Genomic DNA, 23,396 nt, shown 5'->3' with positions numbered 1-23,396 from the left:
CCAACTCATAGTAGGTGGATACGAGATATTTTACATTGTCTACGGTTAGAGAAATTAACGTTTTCACACAGGGGATCTTTGACGGCATTCCATAAAAGTTGGGACCCACTGCTGGCTCTTATTAGTAATAGTCTTACTGTTACTCCTGATGATACTGAAGACACTTCTTAGTGCCTGTATGGAGAGACACCCCCCACCCCTGTCCTTTTTCTTGTTTTTTTTTTTTTTGGTTTCCTTGTTTTATTTTTGCTTTAAGTCTTAGATTTTTTATTTTACCTATCTAGTTTACGTTCTACGATGTATGGTTGCTTGGTTGGTTATTGTGATTGTGTCTGACATGGGTTGTTGGGAGGGATGGCTGGATTCGTGTTGTTTTTTTTTGTGTGTGTTTTTGTCTCTGTTTCACGTTAAAGTAGACAAACTGTCGGTCTGTAATGCTTTTTTCTTGTGTACTGCAAAATTTAATAAAAAAACTTTGAAAAAAAGTATGCACTGCCAGGATTACACTGAACCACACTGTAGCAGTAAAAGTAAAAATTTCATCTCTGTATTTTATTTCTATAAACAAACAGCTTACAAGCACAATGAGAGTACAGCTCAGTGCCTAAAAAATAGTGATTGATTATCATAGTGCAACAGTAAGCAACAAAGTGTTGGTACAATAATACAGCAACAATATCCACTATTCGGTATATGACACCATGCAGGCAACACAAAGCAACAAAACACAGCTAAGCAATACTGATTAGAATCCTTTTTTATGAACCTGTCCTAACCCACAACTCGTCAAATACAGCAGCTTGGTCAGCGTCCCTCAGCGCCTGATACCTACACTGAAGGTATCATTTTGTGTTTGAATAGATGCGTTTCCATTAGGCTCGAGTACCCAGAATGAGGCGGGTCATTCTCGCCAAAACGCCCCTATTTTGCATGTGAGTCACTCAAGTTTTTTTAACCTGCTTCAGAGTATGGCTGTTTTTCTCCCCCGAGAGAGTGCCTGGGTTATTGATTGGATGTAGCTCTCAGCGGGATGTGACGTGTGGTAATATAGATGCCACGACAACACAGCGAGTGCTTCAGCGGCCGGGTTGGATTCTTACCTGTGGTCCTTTACTGCATGCTCGCTCTCTCTCTCTCCTATTTACACACAAACACATACACAGACACACACAAACACACACACACACGCACACACACACACACGCCGCACACACACACACACACACCATACTGAAAGAGGGGTGACAGCCTGAGTGACTGATGATGATGAGTGTACATAAGTTGACATTGTGAATCGTATCCACCTAAATCAAACTGCAACTATTCTGTATTTCTCACTGGGAGAAAGAGCGGCGCTCGCTGTATCACTGATCAACTGATCAGCTTATCACTGGCGATCATAACCCATTCAGAGTGATACATCTCCTCCAGAGTCTCGTAAATTCCTCTGGGGCCTTTTTTTGTAATGGAAACACGAGTGAGGGGACTTTTGAGAGAGCGTGGCCTGAAACTTTCCGAGCAGACACATTTTACCCTAATGGAAATACGCCTTATGAGATGCACCCTTTGATGTAGAAAGACAACTGGATACAGCCTCTATTCATTCTTGTGACAGTTGCTCAGAGGGGCATGAAGCCACTGTCACATCTAAAACACCCAAATGATCAGCACTGCTTCCGCACTGTTGGGCCCATAGAGCAGACTGGTATGGTGTCATTGCCAAAGCCACACCCCCTTCTGGGAGATAGAACACAGAAGATCCTATAGATGTCAGTGCAGCTTGATGTGTTTGATTCATAATTTTGACAAATATTAATAATAAAAAAGGTTGATTACTTTCATGTCCCCTTGGTCTTAACCCATCCAAGCTAGCTGTCCTGAGTATTAAGTAACTGTCACCAGCATCCTTTTGTTTTTTACCACACTGACAGTGAATACTCATAGATACAGTAAATAGATAGATAGATAGATAGATAGATAGATAGATAGATAGATAGATAGATAGATAGATAGATAGATAGATAGATAGATACATTTTTTTCATTGTACAAAAACATACAACGAAATTCAGGTGCACTCTAGGATCAAGCTGCAATATAAAAATATGTAAATAATAAATAAATGCTTACATTCTATTCACTCACTACCATACACTAATACAATCAGTGCCAATACATGCAGTTAAAACGGAATAAAAAGTACTTATAGTCTCATATGTCATACAATGGGTCTCTTCATATGTGACAATGCATTTCTTTCCCCCAGAGGGGAACGCAGCCTTGGCGATAATGCAAGGGTATATAGAGCAGGTGCACTAGGAACTTCAGCCGACTACTTCCTGTTCAGCACTCTGGCTAACTTAGATGGGGATTAAATGATTTTATCCTGTGGCCCTTTTAGACTTTTAAAAAGGCCTGGCTTTTACCTGCTAAACCGTAGCACTGTGAGATGACAAGGTAAAAAGAGTGACTAAATATACGTAGGGAGGAGGTTGTAGTGGATGGATGAATCGAACAAACAGGACTTCACCCAGGAGTTCAGGAGTTTGTGATTAGAAAAGAAACAAGACTCAGGTTGGAAAGCAGCATCATGTATTCCTTGTTGTGAAATGGTTATCTCTGTCCACAGTATGATGTGTCAGTATGGCATGTCAGAGAGCAGGAGTGCCACGTTCCCCATAGAGAAAGCACGACACCTGCTGGACGACAGCTTCTTAGAGTCTCAGAGTCCAGTCAGAAATGATCCACACAGTACGTCTGTGTCCAATGGCCTGTCATTAGGTATGTATATACTGTATGATATAGTTATTTTTCTAGAACATTGAGCAACATTCACTTCATGGCCAATACAATAATGCCATATCTCCATTAACAAGAAAAAGAAAAGGTAATATCAAATTGTTTTATTATAATTTTACTATCATGTTGTATTTGTATATTCTGATTGAAGTGCATGCTTCTCTTTATGACAGTAACCTGTCATTGGATCTTGCCTTTTAAGGAGTTCACAGATACTCAACCATACTTTCCCTTCTGATCTTTGGAGTTAAAGAGATCAGGTGCATCTCAGAATTCAAAAATCCAGTATCTCAAAATATTTCATGAGATCTGGTCGGTACCATAGCGACATAAAAAGAAAAGGAATCCTTTCCGTCGAGGTCCGTTCTCTAAACTTGATCCAATCATATTCGCCCATGGGAGTCGCCATCTTGTCAGACTTTGACTCCTCCTCATTTCCTCTTTCCAAAAAAGGGCATTGATGTGACGTTGGGGGAAGAGAGATAAGTCCATCTGGCTGATGCATACTGAATTAGCCACATGAGCACCACTGCCCGGGAGATAGGCTAACAGAACACGCTACTAGAGTGGGAGATTTTTTCCAGATTATTTTTTTTGACACTGGGAATACCACACGTGTAGCCCACTCCCTGGACACGTGTGTGGGTGGTGGATCTTGATGCACTGACTCTAGCCTCAGTCCCTGTGAAGCTCCCCCAACTTCTTGAATGGGTTTTTGCTTGCTTTTTTGCGATGCACTAATATTACAATAAAAACAATTTCTTCCACACTCACTGCTTATTCTAAATTAACTAAATTTAGAGTTTTTTTTCATAAACTTGAGACCAAAAATAAACCTGTCCTGTGTTTTTCTTATAGGAAGCAGTGAAAGCTCTTTTGAGGAGGAGCTGTCACCTGGAATGGAGAGGTGAGAGCCAATCATCACATACAACCATTTAATCTGTAAAGGTTTTCATCACTTTGAATTGACAAATAAGGTATGCCTAGCATTAATGTGATTTATTCAACTATTTAAATAAGACACTCAGGACAGAAAGTATTGCTTCCACACTCCAATTTAAACAATGTCACCACCTCTAAGTGTTCATGAGCCTACAGTCAGGTTCTGTTGAATGCGGATGAAATATTCTATATTTTATAGATATATTTTATATTATATTGAATAATTAATGAAAAGAATTAACATCAAACAGGTTTTTGCCTCTACTCTGTATGTGACTCTCAACTTCAATCCCATTGGTCCATACATCTTAAAATGTAAATATTCAAAAACCTGACAATACATCAGTAATCCCCTAAAGAAGCTGCTCACTGTAGTTTTTTATCAAAGGACGAAATACTGCATTTGTTGGGTAATATTTTCAGCAGTGTATTATCCACATTTGGTGCTCTAGTGAGTATTGTTGGCAGCAGGACAGTGTATGTGAGATTGGCTCTACACATCTGTTGACAAGAAGAAACATAAAATATCACCATGTTGATCTTTTAAGCTTTGACTTAATCTGCGATATATACTTCTGTCACCAGTTTGTATCTGTACCTGCTGCATATTCATTATGCATATAATATCAATGCATTTAAATGTTGCTAAAATCCTATGTCAAGTTAATCATTTAAGTTTGTCCCAGCAAGAACATAGAATCTTTTTTTATTTATATCTGGTGGCAGATTAAAAACCACCATATGATCATGTTTGTATCCAAGGCCCTGTTTAGATGAAGACGATCTAGAAAGGAAACGCAAACGTTTTGACAAGCGTCTTTGGGTGGAAATCTCTGTGCATAAGGTGGCGCAAAATTGTGTGAAATTCGATGTAGTTGGCACATCAGGTCGCTAGGTGGTGCTGTGAAGCACTGTCACAAAACACCACCCACATCTGGTGTATGCGTAGAAACTTCCTTCTCCTTCTCTCCCTAACAGCGGAGAAGCGGGACGCCGTACACTGTATGGCGTAAGCCAGCATGAGCAGATCAGAGCCCCCTTTTGTGTTGTTACCTGTTTACACAGAAACACAAGGGTGGAGCGTTATTAAGATTTCCACTCTGGAGGGTGGTTTCACTTTTTTACGTTTCTAAGCCCCAAAAACTCTTGCACCGTCTAAATGAAAGGCACATTTGATAAAATATTTTTTTGTTTTCACCCGCGAGCGTTGTCGTGTAAACAGGGCCTCAGTACTGTGAATAGTTTGAATTGGCTTTAGTTTACCCTTTTATTTCTGGTGGCGTGAGATTCACACATAGACTGTATAACAGAGATGGACGTAGCTGGCCTTAAACCTGCGTTCTTTCTTTCTTCTTTCATTTTTTAAATGATGGTAGTCCATAAAGCGGGGTGTGCTTTAAGGCATGGCTACCTTGTGATTGACAGGTAGAACCCCCCATAGTGTGTTTTCACTTCATTAAAGTTCCACTTCATGTATACAGTCTATGGATCCACTGAACACACAAAAGGTAAATCCCATGGGCCCAAGACTGACTGTGAAAATGTTTGACAAACAGGGGCCGCATGTACGCAACACTGGGCCCCAACTGGAGGGTCCCGCTTCGCAACTCCCCCCGGAGCCGCAGCTATGTTTACAGGTACAGTGAAGTGGGAGAGTACGAGGTCAATATCACTTTAAATAAGGATGAACTCATATTTATTAGGTGATGGAAGTCTAAAATATCTCATACCTTCACTGCATGCTGGTGGAAATAGGTGTAATTTTAACTTAACTTTCAAATTAAATTTGGCTGTGGGCTCTACACACACTTGCTATATCACTTTGGCTGAGTTATTTAAAAATCTAAACAGGGAGTCCTTTAATTTTTGATAATTTCACGTATCAAGACCCCAAAAGTCACAACAATAGTAATATTTGTCTTGTTTGACGAATACACCACCGAAATATACTGTCACATTCGACAAGACAGACTGTAAAAGACCAGGGGGCGAAGGCTAGCCCAGCAGAGAAGGCAGGTGGTGAGATTAATATGGCGGCCATTACTAACCGGCGAGTTTAGCATTGCGGCTAATGCTCACCTCTGGGCAGAGCACCGTGCAGCCCTCTCCGGCGAGTTCAAAGCCCTCTCCGTCGACCTCAAAGCCTCCATTTCAATGCTCGAAGCAAAGCTGGACCACATCCACGCCACAGTTTCAAACCACGCTCAGAAAATAGGCTCCCTCAAGGTAAATGCAAATCTACAAGATGAGCGTATGCTAACGCTGGAGGACTCCTGTGCCAAGCTAACAGAGAGCAACGTTAAGCAGCTGGCTAAAGTCAGCGAACTGGAGTTCGGTAGCCGTCGCCAGAACATCAGAGTGGTCGGACTACCTGAAGCAGTGGAGAATCCGCGGCAAACAGCCTTCTTTGTGGAGCTGCTCATGGAGGTATTCGGCGAGGGCTTGCCGGAATCCCCGCCGGAAAGTGACAGTGCTATGCCTTAAAGGGCTATCCGAGAAGCCAAAGCCAGCGCAGAAACCACGGGCAGTCATTATCAGGCTGCACAGTTACCAGGTGAAAGAGAAAATCATACGCAAGGCTGGCGCCAGGAGAGGCAAGCTGCAATACAGAGGCTGCCCCATAAGCATCTATGAGGACTACACACCGGAGGTGGTGGCGAAGCATCAACAATACAGAGAGGTGATGACAGAGCTTTACAAACTGGGCTTCAGACCCGCGCTGCGGTTCCCTGCCAGGCTGGTCATCACGATGGAGGGCGGAGGGAGGAAAAGGCTCTCTTCGTTCACCAAGGCGAAAGCCTTCATAACAGCCACCCACACGGAGGAGACCTGAAAACCGCGGAGGGTTGTTGATTTCCCCGCAGACGAACCACTGTCGTGTTGTCTGGATAACTGTGAGCTTGTGTGTTGCTGACTATGTAGCTGTGCTTTAACATCCCTGGACTGGCTGGAGTTTATTATTAGACTGCACCGTTGGTAGTTACAGTCAAGACTGGCTGCTGATATTCTGTCTATTAAAGAGTTTGAACAGAAATCGCTAAACGGACAGTTTAACACACTGTGTTTTCGGATATTTTTTGAATTCAGGTTTTTTTTTCATTTTTCTTTCTGTGTCTGCTCACACTGTCATGTGAATTTAAATTATCTTTAATCGGCCTCCGTGCTAAGCACTGGAAGCTCATTCACATGTGGATTTCAGTTTGTTATTATATATTTTTATTTTATTTCGTTTTGGATGTTTATCACCCACCGCCATATGGTTATCTGAAGTATTCTTGTTCATTGTTTGGTCTAAGAGCTTTACTGAAGCGTGATACTTGTCATAGACTGATATACAGAGGTGACCTGTATCGATACAACATATGCATTCTTACCTAGGGTGGACAGAGGGGCTCCATACAGGCAGGCATTCTATTCATCTTATCTGGTGTAGAGAAATACCCTCATGGCCTGCCTGCCCTATGGCATCTTGGCGCCCTCTGTTGGCTAAATTAATTTATTGTCTGTTCTGTATACTAATATTATTAGTAATTTTTTAACTTTTTTTTTACTATTATCCTCATGTGACTCAAGTGGTCAAACACTGTGAGTTAAAGGAGGAGACCCAAGAAGCTCAGTTTAACTGTTAGCTATGAGCTGGAGAGCTCAGGAAGGTTTTTTTCTATGGGAGTAGCCCTCAGATTGGTCACAATTGTTTTCATTTCAATTTCCTTTTATGTTGTTTTGCTCTGTTTTATGTGTGTCTGGGCCCCCCTTTTTTTATTATGGTTTTGTTTGTTTGTTCTGCTTTACCCTTCCTCTCCACTCTCTTCCTCCACTACTTCAGAATACTTTAGGGTCATTCAAGATTCAAGAAGCTTTATTTATCCCGAGGGAAATTATTTTGCAACAGTTTCAATACAAAGGTGGAAAAGGGTCAGAGTAACAATAAGCATAAACAAGAATCAAATCAAAACAAAGCTAACATCAGATAAATCAAGCAATGAACTAAGTGTGACAGAGTGCAAAAGACATCGTGGTTAAGCGTAGGTATATACAATATACAACAATACGCGCTGTGCAGTTTAGCAGCAGATTGAAATGAAATAAGTACAAACTAATAAGTGAGAAGGAGCGATAAGTTATAAGTGTTAAAAATGTCACTTAGTTCTGTAGCAGCATTTCCTACAGAACTAAGTGACAGTATGGAACAGTGGAGTGTAGCAGCATTACATACTGAAGTAAGTTACAGTAAACCACAGTGAAATGTAGCAGCATGTCCTAAAGCACAGTAAGTGTATCAGCAGATAGTTACAGTACCATTAATAAATAAATAAGTGATGTAGTGGTGATATACTGTAAAGAGACAGTGTAAAGTGTAGCAGCAGTAAGTTACAGTACCACAAATAAGTGATGTAGTGGTGATATAAAGAGACAGTGTAGAGTGTAGCAGCAGTAAGTTACAGTACTACAAATAAGTGATGTAGTGGTGGTATAAATTGACAGTGTCGTATAGCAGCATTACTTACTGAAGTAAGTGACAGTACAACTGAATAAAGTACAACTGAATAAAGTGGTGCAGTGATGGTATAAAGTGACAAGTGACATTTTCAGGATACAGTGTCTCCACTGTTCCTTACCTGACCATGGGGAGATGAATTATGAAGTTTGATGGCCGCCAGAAGAAAAGACTTCCTCCGGCGTTCAGTATTACACAGGGGGAGAATGAGTCTGTGGCTGAATGTGCTTCTACTGGAGGTCAGCAGCTGGTGGAGAGGGTGAGAGTTGTTGTCCATGATGCTGTGCAGTTTAGACAGCATCCGCCTCTCAGACACCGCCACCAAAGAGTCCAGTGTGACCCCCAGGACGGAGCCAGCCTTCCTGATGATCTTACTGATCCTCTTTGCGTCTGCTGCCCTCAGTCTGCTGCCCCAGCACACAACAGCAAAGAAGATGGCACTGGCTACCACTGACTGATAGAACATCCTCAGCATGGTGTTACAAACATTGAATGACCGGAGCCTCCTCAGGAAATAGAGACGACTCTGGCCCTTCTTGTAAACAGCCTCAGTGTTCTTGGACCAGTACAGTTTGTTGTCCAGGTATACTCCAAGATATTTGTAATCCTGGACAACATCCACAGTCACGCCGTTGATGGAGATGGGTGTGGGGGCAGATTTACTCCTGCGGAAATCCACCACTAGCTCCTTAGTCTTGGTGGCGTTTAGAATCAGGTGATTAGCTGCACACCAGTCGACAAAGGAGTCCACAACGCCCCTGTACTCCTCCTCCTTCCCCTCACTGACACAGCCAACAATTGCAGAATCGTCAGCAAACTTCTGCAGGTGGCAGGACTCAGAGAGGAACTGAAAGTCTGAGGTGTACAGGGTGAACAGAAATGGGGAAAGAACAGTTCACTGTGGAGCTCCAGTGCTGCTGACCACAGTGTCAGACACTCCGTCCTGCAGTCTGACATACTGTGGTCGACCAGTCAAGTAATCCGTAATCCAGGAAACCAGGGGAGGGTCCACCTGCATCGCCGTCAGCTTCCGTCCCAGCAGAGCAGGCCGGATGGTGTTGAACGCACTGGAGAAGTCCATGTACAAGATTCTCACTGTAGTCCCCGCTCTGTCCAGGTGGGCGCAGGCACGGTTGAGCAGAAAGATAATAGCGTCCTCCACACCTAGTCTCGGCTGGTAGGCAAACTGTAGAGGGTCCAGTGATGAGCTGACCAGGGGCCGAAGAAGTGAAAGGACCAGCCTCTCAAGGGGCTTCATCAGGTGTGACGTCAGCGCCACCGGTCTGTAGTCTTCGGAGGTGCTGGGACGCAACTTCTTTGGTACTGGTACCAGGCAGGATGTCTTCCACAGCACAGGGACCTTCTCGAGACTCAGGCTGAGGTTATAGATGTACTGCAGGACTCCACACAGCTGGATCGCACATGTTTTGAGGACCCTCGGGCTGACACCGTCCGGACCTGCTGCCTTGCCTGGGCGAATGCAGTGTCATTCTCACTTATTATTGTTCCTATGGCTAATGCTGTAAAGACAGGTACTAGAGTGCATCTGATTTCCTGGAATACTAAGGGACTGAACAACGTGCTCAAAAACTGTAAGGTTGGTAAGGTCCTGACACAGTTACAGCCCTTAAAGGGGATGTGACGTTCCTGCAGGAAACATATCTCAAATAAGCTGACACCCCACGTATTGAGTGGACGTGGATGAGTCACTTATTCCATTCCAGATAACTGATAGATTTAGAGGGGCGGCTATCATCATTCTTAAAAGGTTCTTGTTTGACCCGATAGATGTAATCCTAGATAATGATTCAAGATTCAAGATTCAAGATTCAAGAAGCTTTATTTATCCCGAGGGAAATTATTGTGCAACAGTTTCGATACAAAGGCGGAAAAGGATCAGAGTAACAATAAGCATAAACATAAATCAAATCAAAATAAAGCTTACGTCAGATAAATCAAGCAATGAACCAAGTGTGACAGAGTGCAACAGACGTCGTGGTTAAGCGTAGGTATATACAATATACAACAATACGCAGCGTGCAGTTTAGCAGCAGATTGAAATAAAATAAGTACAAACTAGATAAGTGAGAAGGAGCGATAAGTTATAAGTGTTAAAAATGTTAAAAATGTAGCAGCATGTCCTACAGAACTAAGTGACAGTATGGCCCTATGTCATAGTCTTGGGCAACTCCAGAACACACGAGTGGTCTTGGTTTCGGGATTATGCACCCACCTGGGACGATGAACAGTTTCTTACAAGGCTATTTGCAAATATCCCAAATGCTAACAGTCACCGCATTATCATGGGTGGGGACTTCAACCTGGAGCAGGATGTGACTCTCGACAGATCTTCTCCCATACAGATTACAATATCCAAATCAGCACACATTAAAATGATACACATCACAGTTGGTAATTTCTAATCCCTGGAGGTTTAGAAATCCCCATGGGAAAGCTTTCTCCTTTTTTTTCCCCATGTACACACAATTTCTCGAATAGATTTCTTTTTACTCAAGAACAATCTCCTTGACTGCATGAATGCATGTGAATATCACCCAATAGTCACTTCTGACCATGCTCCTACCACAGTTGACATTAGTTTTCCACGGGATACAATTCCACGTTTACCATGGAGGTTCAGTTCACACTTACTGTCGGATAGTAAGTTCAAAGATGCACTCTGTGGGAAGCGCTTAAAGCTACTATTAGGGGACAAGTGATATCCTATCTTTCTCAAATGAGAAGGGCTGAATGGGAAAGGCTGGAGGAAATTGCAGAGGAACAGTTAAAACTGGATGGAACTTAATTTTGGAGAAATTTGGCTTTGATTCTAATTTAATTTCTTGGGGTAAGCTTCTGTATTTAACCCGCTCTGCATCTTTAAACACTAAAAGTGTCCACTCAGCATATTTCCCTCTCAAACGTGGCAGGGCTGTCCGCTCTCACCCTTGTTGTTCAACATAGCCATCGAGTCATTAGCCATCTGGTTTAGAAACCAGAATGATTTTGAAGGCATCACTAGTCCACAAACTCTCCTTTTATGCCAATGACCTTCTCTTATTTATTTGAAACTCCATATCCTCCCTACCCCCAGTTTGGGAACCTATCCGGGTCTAAATTGAATATTCAGAAGAGTGAGGTATTTTTTGTCAACAACTTGGCGAGATTATGCCTGCAATCCATATTCCCCTTTAAAACAGCTGATAAGGGGTTCAAGTATTTGGGGGTGTTTATCAACAGCTCCTCCAGTGACCGTTTTCAAAAGAATTTCCAGCATTAGACTTGTCTAGATGGGCAGGTCTCCCCCTGTCCCTTGCAGGCCGTTTTAATCTCATTGAGTTCCTTGGCAGAATATTCTTCAACCCCCTAAACCTGAAGGGGGACTAGCAATTCCTAATTTCCCCCACTACTTCTGGGCCTGCAACATAAATAAACTTTTATATTGGCCGTGGTGGAGTCACAGATGTCTGCCCACCCTGGCCTCATACTGAGATAACATCTTCCTCCTGCTCTCTGCATTCTACAATTTGCTCACAGCTCCCCATAGCCACCCATAAGGTCTCACAATCCGGTTGTCGCAATACAATTAAAATTTGGATCCAATTCAGGAAGCAGTACGGCTTGCAAAGGACTTCGATCCTTGCCCCAGTTTTGAATAACTATGCGTTTTTCCCTTCCTGCACCGACCCTACATTCCGCATCTGGTCAGATAAAGGCCTCAAAACGGTTAATGACCTGTATGACAAGGGTCTTTTTGCGTCCTTTGCATTTACTGTATGTCGGACAAATACAGCCAGCCTAATAGCCACTTTTTTCGGTACCTTCAAAAGCAATTCCTACATTTTCCGAACCGCCCCCCTGAAGCTGAGATGGACCTATTCCTGTCTCTCAAAGTACAACACAAAGGACTGATATCTGTCATTTATAATGAGATTGTTCTTCTGAGCCCAGTCCCCACTGTACCACCTAAAAATGCATGGGTAAAGGATTTGGGAGTAGACATTACTGAGTTCCAGTAGAGGGACATTTTAAAACTGGTCCACTCATCCTCGATTTGTGCCAGGCACTGCCTATTACATTGGAAGGTGCTTCATAGAGCCCATTTCACCAACGCTAAATTGGCTAAGATACACCCTAGTCACAGTGTCGCTTGTAACCGCTGTAAGCAGTCCCCAGCTGATCGCGCACACATGTTCTTGACGTGCCCGAAGCTTTTTGAATTTTCGTCTAATATATTTCAAACCTTAAAACTAATTTGGAACCAAATCCCCTCTCCTTAAATGGAAAAATTTTTCTCCACTGACTCATGACAGTTGGATACGTGAAATTTTACAATGTCTACGGTTAGAGAAGTCAGGGTTTTCACATAGGGGATCTATGATAGCATTCCACAAAACTTGGGACCCACTGGTGGCTCTTATCAGTAATAGTCTTACTGTTATTCCTGACTATGCTGAGGACATTTCCTACCCCCCCCCCCCACACACACACACACACACACACACACACACTTCTTTATTTATTTATTTACTTTTGTTGTCTTTCTCTTTCTTGAATTCCATGATTTCTTTTTGCTGTTTGTTTTAATTTTGTTTTTTTTTTAATTTTTTGTTTTTTTACTTTACCTATCTACTTATTTTACATGTCATTTGGTTACTTGGTTGGTTATTGTGACCGTGTCTGATGTGGGATGGTGAATGGGATAGTGGGATTCATGTTTGGCCTTTTCTGTTTTTGTCTGTGTTTTTTTTACCCTAAAGCAGACGCACTGTACAACTGTCATACTTTATTCTATATTCTTGCAGAATTCAATTAAAAGATTTTGAAGAAAAAAAATGTATCCAAACAGATAAAGTAGTTTGACCAAAGCAGTTATATTAACCAGCTAGCTGGCTTAAGCCTACTTCATTGATTTATAGCACACTAGATCACTAGCTATAGTCTGTGGCATTATATGTGTTAGCCAGCTAGCAACTAAGTTAGTTTTAGTGTGTTGCATCAGGAGAGAACCAGACTAACAACTGAACCCAGTCTGAAAGAAGAGGTTGTGGCAGGCGGGGCCCAAGGGAACGTTGTGGAATAGGCGTGAGTCAGGACCCCAGGAAATGTACCTGACTTTGAAGTCAATTTGACATAGTTGTCAAACAGTGGAATTCGGGTATGTCATGTGATGCCATTGGGCCCAAAAAGACATTTTCCCATTGACTAACATGGGGAAAGAGATGTCTGTAAATCTGTTTTTGAGCATCACAACCCCTGCGGAATGACTTGTGTTAATGTCATAATTGTATTCATTGAGTCCAATAACATCAACAACAACATCTAAAAGAGCTGCATGATTAAATCATTAAATCCCCATTCAAGTTAGCATAGTGCTTAATCAGAAGTAGCCGGCTTGACAGGGAGAAGTCTCTCATGCATCTGCTCTATGTACCCAACAGGAAGTAGTGCCGATCATCCAGGTATTTTTAGATACGGAAATTTAATATTTTGGGGTTCATGCGCCACTGAGCAGCTTTCATAGAAATGAGCGGGGCTCCGCTGTATGCCGTTCTCTTAATACACCCATGGTAAGGAGTGGCTGATATATTCAGATCAGAGCGGTGCAGCAGCGGCTCTCCACAGCAACAGCTTCTTCTTTGGATTAGACAGATTAAAAGCTGCAATGTCTTATTGTTGTCCTTTGTTAATAATTCAATTCAATTTTATTTACAGTGCCATCATAACAAAAGTTATCCCAGGACACTTTTCAGAGTAGGTATAGACCACACTCTATGACTTATTTATGATTAACTTAGACCCAACAATTCCTCAACAAGAAAAAGGCTGCCTTCAGGAGCAGGGACAGGGAGGCCATGAAGGCAGCACAGCAGGAGGGGAAACACTGTGTGAGGGAAGCTAAGGACACCTACAGGAGAAAGGTGGAGCAGAAGCTGAGGGATACATCCTGGGATGTATCAGGGGTGACAGAGAGGAGGAGTATCAGAGTCTGGTGGGGGACTTTGCTCTCTGGTGCCACACTAACCACCTACAGCTCAACACCTCCAAGAAGCATGAGCTGCTCATAAAGTTTGTGACGTCCAGACCATGACCCGTCCTGCTAGAGGGAGCTGAGGTGGAGAAGGGGAACTCATACAAATACCTCGGGCTGGACAATAAACTGGACTGGACACACACACACAAGTCAGCTGTACAGAAAGACACAAAGCAGGTTGTACTACAGTTTGTGGTCACCAGTGTCCTCTTCTACACTGTGGTGTGATGGGGGGAAGCATATCCAAGAAGGACACCTCCAGACTGGATAAACTGATCAGGCGGGGCAGCTCTGTGGTCGGCATGAAACTAGACTCGCTGGTGACGGTGGCAGAGAGGACACTGGACAAACTGCTGGACATTATGGATGGTGCCAGCCACCCTTTGCACACCATCATCAGAAACCAGAAGAGCCTGTTCAGTGGAAGGCTGCTCCTGCCCAAGTGCAGGACCAACAGGCTCAAAAACTCCTTTGTCCCTCAGGCCATCACACTCTACAACTCCTCACTCGAGGGGAGGAGGAAATAAAGTGGACAGAAGGGAAGAAGTGGGAGCCACTCACTGGGCAATTAATGATCTACTCTTACATACCTGGACATTATCTTCTTATTATTTGTTGTGCAATAACTTTATCCACCACTTAAGTGCAATCATTTAATCTTGCTGCTCATTTCTGTCATACAGTCATACATATTTTATCTTATACATTTCCTCTACATTTAACTTATCTGATTTAATTTTCTGTGAATTTTATTTGACCTGTATTCTTACATCTTCCTCATATATAAATGACTAAGAGTTTATTGCTTACTGTTTATTGTTTTTTGTACTTTCTGTATTTATTTAGCTAAGGGCTTATTGGTTATCTTAAACTGTATTTTTTTTTTTTTTTGTACCTCCCTTGTGTCTTTTGTAAGCTTCTGGAAATTAAATTTCCTTGCGGGAGTCATCCCAAAAGATCAATAAAGAGAAGTCTTAGTCTAATGACTTATATGTTATGGCAGTTAATATAGTTGAATAGTAGAAACAAGCACAGCTAACAATGATAATAATAATAATTATGGTTGTAAATATGATCAATGAAGACTAGTAGTAATAACAGCTGTGATACAGTGGGATATATTACTGAATATGTTTTTATGGCTACAAATTTTATAATTCATAAAAACTAATGATAGTATACTGTATATGAGTAATAGTAATAATAGCAGCAGGAAGTGTCATGCAGGACCACGGCAGCAGGCACCACCACAATCAGCAGAGACATGCGAGATGACAAAGCACAAACAATTCCGGGGAAGAAGTTGAATTAGTAACATGCATGAGAAATGAATGATACAGGTAGAGAGGATAGAAGCTAAGAGTATCAGGAACAGTATTATCCCCCCGGCAGACTAGGCCTAAAGCAACATCATTAAGCAGAAAAAAATCAGCAGGCTCTAAGAGAAATTGAATGGCAATAACAACATAGCTAAGGGCTCGTAAGCCCTACTCCTAAATATGGGGACAGTGTCTACCTCCCGAACATCACTTGGGAGTTGGTTCCACAGGAGAGGAGCTTCGTAGCAGAAGGCTCTGCCATCCACTCTACTTTTGGAGTCTCTAGGAACGACAAGTAGCCCTGCATTCTCAGAGCGCAGAGATCTAGTCGGGTAATACGGTACTCTTTAAGATACGACGGAGCCTGACCAATAAGAGCTTTGTAGGTTAGGAGAAGGATTTTAAATTCTGTTCTAGATTTTAGAGATGTGTACTGTACATTAATGAATAATCATAAGTTTAACCAAGTATTATTTCTGGTGGTGAGGGTAGCAACATTTAAATGACTAGTTGTCTAATCGTTCACATCCCTAGTTGAATCCGTAGGCCGGGGTCAATGTATATCATGAATAAGTCATAGAGTGTGGTCTTGACCTACTCTATATGTAAAGTGTCTTGAGATAACTTTTGTTATGATTTGGCACTATAAATAAAATTTAATTGAATTGAATTGGAATTTCAACTAGAAAATACCTTTTTGTTTGGTCCTAATACTATAATGATTTTTAATTGCATAGATTATGAATTCACAGCCTTGAGGCGTAATGTTGACAAAGGTCGACAAAGGGTCCACTTGATCTCTCTGTGCAACACAGCTCCAAACAGTTCTCCACATGCATCATCACAGAGCAATTAAGGGGACAAAGGCTGTGTTCCTGCTCTAATGTGAGCATGGTTTAAGCTGACAGCAGGTGACTTTCAGATCAGACTTTAATTCAGTGGCAATCATTGCAGACGAGGTGTGCCTTAATGTTGACTTTTTTTATCTCACTATAAGAAAAACTAACTTTGGGAACCAAACCAATGAGAAGACTTTTTGAAGTCATTGTCATACACTGTTGTGTGATCACACTTTATAGTCACTGTTTTTTGTATTCACTCCACTCTGCTAATATTGCATAGATAACTTTTGTTATGATTTGGCACTATAAAATTGAATTGAATTAAAGGACCAGTTCATGTTCTATACCAATCAGTGACATCAGTTTCATTGAAACTAAAACCTGCATGCTGCATAACCATCACTGTCCTCACAGAGCATCAAACTTTTAGCATTTGAACTGAATACTGGGCCGAAAACTGTTTAAGTTGCTCATTATGTCCTGTGTTTGGATCCCTTCCTGCATCTCTTTGACACTTTCAAACACCCTTAGCTCCTCTGCTGCCAACTCCTGCTATGGATGCAGTGAGGCTGGCAGTGTGACTATTGAAGGACCCCTGCGAAGGAAAACCTTGCTAAAGGAGGGACGGAAGCCCAAGGTACAGTGATCGTTGACTGAGGTTTAAGCAACTCTATTTTTTCTCAGATATGGTTGAACATGACAGAAAATTGGAAAGCTGATGAGAGTGAAAAGTTTTCAGTGTACCCATTTATTTGCTGTGTTGCAGTTGTCATCGTGGACCAGATTTTGGATCACTCTGTCTGGATCAACACTGACATTTTTTGGGGCGAAAGCGCTGAGGGCCTCTGAGAGGAAACATGTGAGTTTAATGATTTTCAAACCCCGTAAGGCAAGGCTGATAGTATTAAAATCTGCTGTGCAGTGTTTTCACAAAAGTCGACATTAATTGACAACTGATAGGTGTTATAATGTTTTATCTAACTAAATATTCTGCTTCAATCTTTATAAACATAAACATCCATACCTTTTTTTAACATGCATCCATTTCTCTTTAGGAGACTCGTGGGGAGGAGCTATTTTATGAACAGATTCTCTAGATAAGTTTTCTGTTGTATTTAGATTCATGCGTCATTTAAGATGTTAAGTTAGGTCTGTGTTGCATTCTTTTTTAAACATATGTTTATTGACATTTTGATTAAGTTATACAGACATGAACACACAACACAAACTTAAAATACCCCGCCCACCAAGGATCTCATCCATCAAGGTCCAAAAAAACAAAACAAAATAACCCAAAAAACAGGAAAACTAAATAAGCAAATGGAAAATAAGAAAAAATAAGGATAGAGAGAGCCATTAAATAAGACATACAGTACAATGCCATTACAACAACAAAAACAACAAAACAGACATCAGAGCAACAGCACAGACAATGTCATAGTTAGTATAGAGCAATAAGATCCAAGGGTCAAGGGCACACTGCCGATCTGCGCTTTTAAGAAAATGTAAAAAAAAAGGCCCCAGATGTTATAGACTTCAAAATCTATGTTTAATACTATAAGTAAGCTTCTCTAAAGCCAGACATGATGATAATACCTTAAGCCAATGATTAATAGGGGGACATGATATATTTTTTCCAATACATGGCAATGAGACGCTTTGAATGGACAAGGCAGAGATTAATCAATTTTATTTCATGTGATTTTAAGGATAGAGGCCTAAAATACAGAATTTAGGGATTTAGAGAAAGGAATGGGTTTGGAAATTATTTGGCTAATTATATGTATTACTTCCTTCCAAAATGATTGCATGTTCTCACATTCCCAGATGCAATGGAAGAGGGTGCCTTTATGAGTTTGACATTTCACAGTCATATGTCTGGAATATCTGGATTAAATGTATTCATCTTCGACTTCCGGTTTGGCTGAGATGGAGTAGACACGAGACAAGTCTTGCTCCCGCAACTTTTGATAATTTCACGTTCAGGACCCCGAAAGTTAGAAACATTTGACGGATACACCACCAAAATATGGCGTTGTATGCGACCAGACAGACTGTAAAAGAACAGGGGGCGAAGGGTAGCGCGGCAGACGAGGCAGGTGGTGAGATTAGCAGAGCCACAATGCAAACTCAGTGTTTGAGCTACACTCAGCATCAGAAAATGTATTTTAAATAATTGTCCAAAAGGTCCAAATAATGTTCCCCAACAGAAACAGTCCGAAGTTAAATCAAAAATCACTTTTCGGTTTCAAGCACAACAAAATAAAGAATTTCTGTTTTCTGTTTTAGTTGTTTTTTGTAGGAGTGAACCCTTTTGTTTTTCCCCCATTAGGAGTGGAGCCTCTTCTCTAACAATTTTACAAACGATCTTTGAACAAGTGAATCTCTGGAGAATTGTAAAAATGCAACCATGTAGAGAGAGAATTTACATGCTGTCACGCAAATAAGATAAATAACATGACGTTTAGTTTGTTTACTAAAATGACAAGGTATTGAACTGTTCTATAGTAAAGGGATCCTTAAGTGACTCACAAAATACAATTGAAGAAAATTAACTTGACTTTCAAGGAAGGCTGTTAAAATGATGTTATTATATTATGTTATAATTAAGTTAATGTATTGTAAACATCAATGTCTCGTCGCTTAAGACAATTTGTCAATTTCTCATCAGCAGAAATAATAAAAAGGCTAGACTTGCCTTTTCTGAGGAGCATGTTGTGTGGACAGAGGAGAACTGTAGAGTACGTTCAATATATTTGTGTCTGATGGGAAACATTATGTTTGACGTAGGACTGGGGAAAGACTGAACCCAAAGTGTGTGAAGAAGTCAGTTAAATTTGGAGGAGGAAGTGTCATGGTTTGGGGGATGTTTTCTGCAGCAGGTGTTGGGCCTCTTGAACAGTTACATAGCAGGGTGAATGCAAATGTTTATGTTAACCTCCTTCAGCAACATGCAATACCTTCACTGTATTTTTCTCCCAATCAGCTGCAATTTTTCATGCAAGACAATGCCTCCTTTCACACTGCAAAACAGGTTAAGCAGGTCCTTGAGGCACTTCAACAAAAACCTTTATTTTGTGAATAAAACTGATCAAAATTAGAGATAAAAAAAATAGTAAGTGTAGAGGCCCTTGTTTTGAATGACTTCAGCACATCTGCTGCCACAGGACATCACTCGTTTCTCACATTACTCTGGTTTGATCTTGGTCCATTCTTCTTCAGTCTCTTTCACAGTTCAGTAGTGGGTTCCTTAGCCAATTCAAATTCTTATGTCCTGCAACTGCAGGCGTGAGAGGGCTGTAACGACACACCTAACAAATACTTGTGGGGAGTCCAACTGGGGAGCACCCTGGATCTGCCTTGGAAGGCAAAAAGAAGAAACTGCCTGTAGTGAGGCACAACAGGAACATAAAATTAAGCAGCGCTAGACTTAGACTATAATAAGACTTCCCTTTATTGATCCCTTTGGAATGACTCCTGCAAGGAAATAGAATTTCCAGAAGCTTACAAAAACACAAGGGGGGTATAAAAAAAAATACAGTATAGGATAACCAACAAACTCTTAACTAAATACATACAGAAAGTATAAAAAAAACAATAAACAGTAAACAATAAACTCTTGGTTAAACATATCTGAGGTAGATGTCAGAATACAGGTAAAATAAAATTCACAGAAAATTTAATCAGATAAGTTAAATGTAGAGGAAATGTATAAGATAAAATATGTATGACTGTATATGACAGAAATGAGCAGTAAGATTAAATTATTGCACTTAAGTGGTGGATAAAGTTATTGCACAAAGAAAAGAAGATAAGTGTCCAGGTGTGTAAGAGTAGATTATTAATTGCACAGTGAGTGGCTCCCACTTCTTCCCTTCTGTCCTCTTTATTTCCTCCTCCCCTCGAATGAGGAGTTGTACAGTGTGATGGCCTGAGGGACAAAGGAGTTTTTGAGCCTGTTGGTCCTACAATTGGGCAGGCGCAGCCTTCCACTGAACAGACTCCTCTGGTTGTTGATGACGGTGTGCAGGGGTTGGCTGGCATTGTCCATAATGTCCAGCAGTTTGTTTAGTGTCCTCTCTGCCACCATCACCAGCGAGTCCAGTTTCATGCCGACCACAGAGCCGGCCCATCTGATCAGTTTATCCAATCTGGAGGTGTCCTTCTTGGATATGCTGCCCGCCCCAGCACACCACAGTGTAGAAGAGGACACTGGTGACCAAAGACTGGTAAAACATCCACAGCAGTTTGCTTCAGATGTTGAAGGAACGCAGTCACCTCAGGAAGTACAACCTGCTTTGTGTCTCTCTGTACAGGTGGCTGGTGTGTTTTGTCCAGTCCAGTTTATTGTCCAGCCACAGCCCGAGGTATTTGTCCACAGCCTCCACCTCAGCTCCGTCTAGCAGGACTGGTCTTGGTCTTGGTCTGGACCTCCCAAAATCAATGACCAGCTCCTTCGTCTTGGACATGTTGAGCTGTAGGTGGTTAGTGTGGCACCAGAGAGCAAAGTCCCACCAGACTCTGATACTTCTCCTCTCTGTCACCCCTGATACATCCCACTGTGGCTGTGTCATCGGCGCTGTTCTGTATGTGACACAGCTCCGAGTTGTAGCAGAAGTCTGAGGTGTACAGGGTGAAGAGAAGAGGGGCCAGCACTGTGCCCTTAGAGGCTCCAGTGCTGCCGACCACAGTGTCAGACGTGGTGTCCTTCAGCCTGACATACTGTTACCTTTCAGTGAGGTAGTCTCTGACCCAGTCCACCAGATAGGGGTCCACTCCCATCCTTTTCAGTTTGTCCTGAAGTTTAGGGGGCTGGATGGTATTAAGGGCACTGGAGAAGTCCAAGAAGAGAATCCTCGCCTTGCTGCTTCCCTTATCCAGATGGAGTGTAGCATGTAAAGGATGGCATCCTCCACATCAACATCTGGCTGGTCTGCAAACTGAACGTGTTGTACCTGGGGTCTGAGGAGGCTGAGGAAGAGCCAAAGTCTTCATCAGGTGTGCCACTGATCGGAAGTCATTCAGCTTGTTGGGCCTGTTCTTCTTGGGAACTGGAACAATGCAGGATGTCTTCCAGAGGGTAGGCACTCTCCGTAGCTGCAGGCTAAGGTTAAAGATCCGTTGTACTGGTTCCCCTAGGTCTTCAGTAGTCTTGGACACGATTTATCCGGGCCTGCTGCCTTCCTCAGCTGTTCTCTGACCTGGTCTGTGGTGATGTGAGGCGGAGATTGTGTTGAGGAGGGGGGGGGGGGTCTTGTGGTGACGGGGGGGGGGGGGGGGGTGTAGAGGTAGGAAGGAGAGATGGCTGCAGTGAGGGTGGGGATGGGGGGGATAAGTACTGATTAAATCGGTTGAAGAAGTCATTCAGCTCGTTCACCCTCTCCCTGTAGCTCTGGTCTTTGTGTTGTGACCTGTGATGGTCATCACATCTTCCCAGACCTCCCTCATGTTGTTCTCCCTCCACTTCTGCTCCACCTTTCTCCTATAGATGTCTGTAGCTTGTCTCTCACAGTATTTCACCTCCTGCTGTGCTGCCTTCATGGCCTTCCTGTCCCTGAAGGCAGCCTTCTTCTTGCTGAGGACAGCCTTAACTTCCTGCGTTGTTATTAGGGTGACAGCGGACAGTCTTGACAGGGGACACCACGCCTGCACCGAAGTTCAGGTACTCCGTCAGACAATGTGTTATCCCCTCTATGTCCTCGCCATGCGGGTTGATCAGCACATCCAAGACTGTGGTGTTGTAACAGTTTCTCAGGGCACTTTCTATCTCCGGGGACCACCTCCTGATGTTTTTGGACCAGGGGGGTATACTGTGGCTGTAGGTGAACCAGGTTGTGATCAGACTACCCCAGTGGGGGGAGGGGAGTCGCTCTGTATGCATCCCTTACATTAGCATACAGGAGATGAATTGTCCTGTTGTTTCTGGTGGGACAGTCTACAACCTGGTGAAAAATAGCCAAAGTAGAATCCAAAGTTGCATGATTAAAGTCCCCAGAGATAATCATAAATGCCTCAGGGGGCTGTTTCTGCTGAGTCGATCTTGTCACAGGCAGTGGCTGCGTCGGCTCTGGGAGGGATGTAACCGAAGACAGTGATCACGTGACTGAACTCCCTCGGCAGATAATATATACTAATTTTTATGCTTATGTGTGGAATAGCAAGACACTGAAGAACTTAAGTTATCTTTAGACAACAGCAGGAGTGTGCAATGAAGCATCACTGAGGCTGGTGGAAGACCCCTTTAATGCAGCCTGCTGCCGGAAAGGTGACAGGGCAAGCATTAGATGGGAGAGATACAGACGCAACATGGCCCTAAAAGACTGGACCTCTGTACACAAGGCCTGGAGGTCTTACCGTGGCTTTGTGATCCCCCAAGGGCCAGACGGGTTTCCAGGAATGGGTTTGGGGCTGGAGCAGGCTCAGGACAGGGAGGCTGCAGACTCAGAAAGCCTCATGATTTGCAAAGTTGGCTGGTGCTTTTCTACTGTCGGCTGGGTTCGATTTTGGCCAGATTGTACTGTCAGCAGTAAATGGCAAGCCAGAACTCAATAGCACGACAAGTAAAAACAGTTCAAGTGCAAAAACAGTTTAATGAGAAGCAGGGGTCAAACCAAGGAATCAGACAGCGAAGCAAACAAATCCAGTAGCGGCAGGCAAAAGGGGAAGTCCGAAAATCCAATGGGCTGGTCAAACACTAGGTCAAACAACAGGTAGGAACAGAATCAGGAAACAACAGAATGGTGGAGAGCTAGGTAAGACAATAAACAATCTGGCAAGGAGCTGAAGGAATGGACTGGGTCTACATAGGCCTATACCACTTATTGGTAAAAATAACAGACCATGGAACATAGGACCCAGGGAACATAGGTACACTCCCCATGAGCGAGAGCACTCTGCTAATTGGGAAAACAGGACATGAAACCATGTATAATTCTACAGTGAGAGGGGAGTGGGAACACTCTC

At 42.5% G+C, this 23,396-nt stretch overlaps 1 protein-coding gene across 1 annotated transcript in view; it reads left to right on the top strand.

Annotated features, from left to right (window-relative positions):
• The window catches only part of LOC310958610 (ras-specific guanine nucleotide-releasing factor RalGPS1), a 279,502-nt gene that overhangs the window by 241,372 nt on the left and 14,734 nt on the right, over positions 1 to 23,396 (top strand). The window contains exons 13-17 of the mRNA XM_083929621.1: positions 2,629 to 2,780; positions 3,657 to 3,705; positions 5,297 to 5,377; positions 16,965 to 17,070; positions 17,200 to 17,292. Of these exons, the coding sequence (XP_083785747.1) occupies positions 2,629 to 2,780; positions 3,657 to 3,705; positions 5,297 to 5,377; positions 16,965 to 17,070; positions 17,200 to 17,292 (481 nt within the window). The remainder of the gene's footprint in view (positions 1 to 2,628; positions 2,781 to 3,656; positions 3,706 to 5,296; positions 5,378 to 16,964; positions 17,071 to 17,199; positions 17,293 to 23,396) is intronic.

This window comes from Echiichthys vipera, assembly GCF_963691815.1.
Source record: "Echiichthys vipera genome assembly, chromosome: 16".
Taxonomy (NCBI): domain Eukaryota; kingdom Metazoa; phylum Chordata; class Actinopteri; order Perciformes; family Trachinidae; genus Echiichthys; species Echiichthys vipera.
Note: the sequence above shows the minus strand (reverse complement) of the source record. Positions and strands in the feature narration are given on the sequence as shown.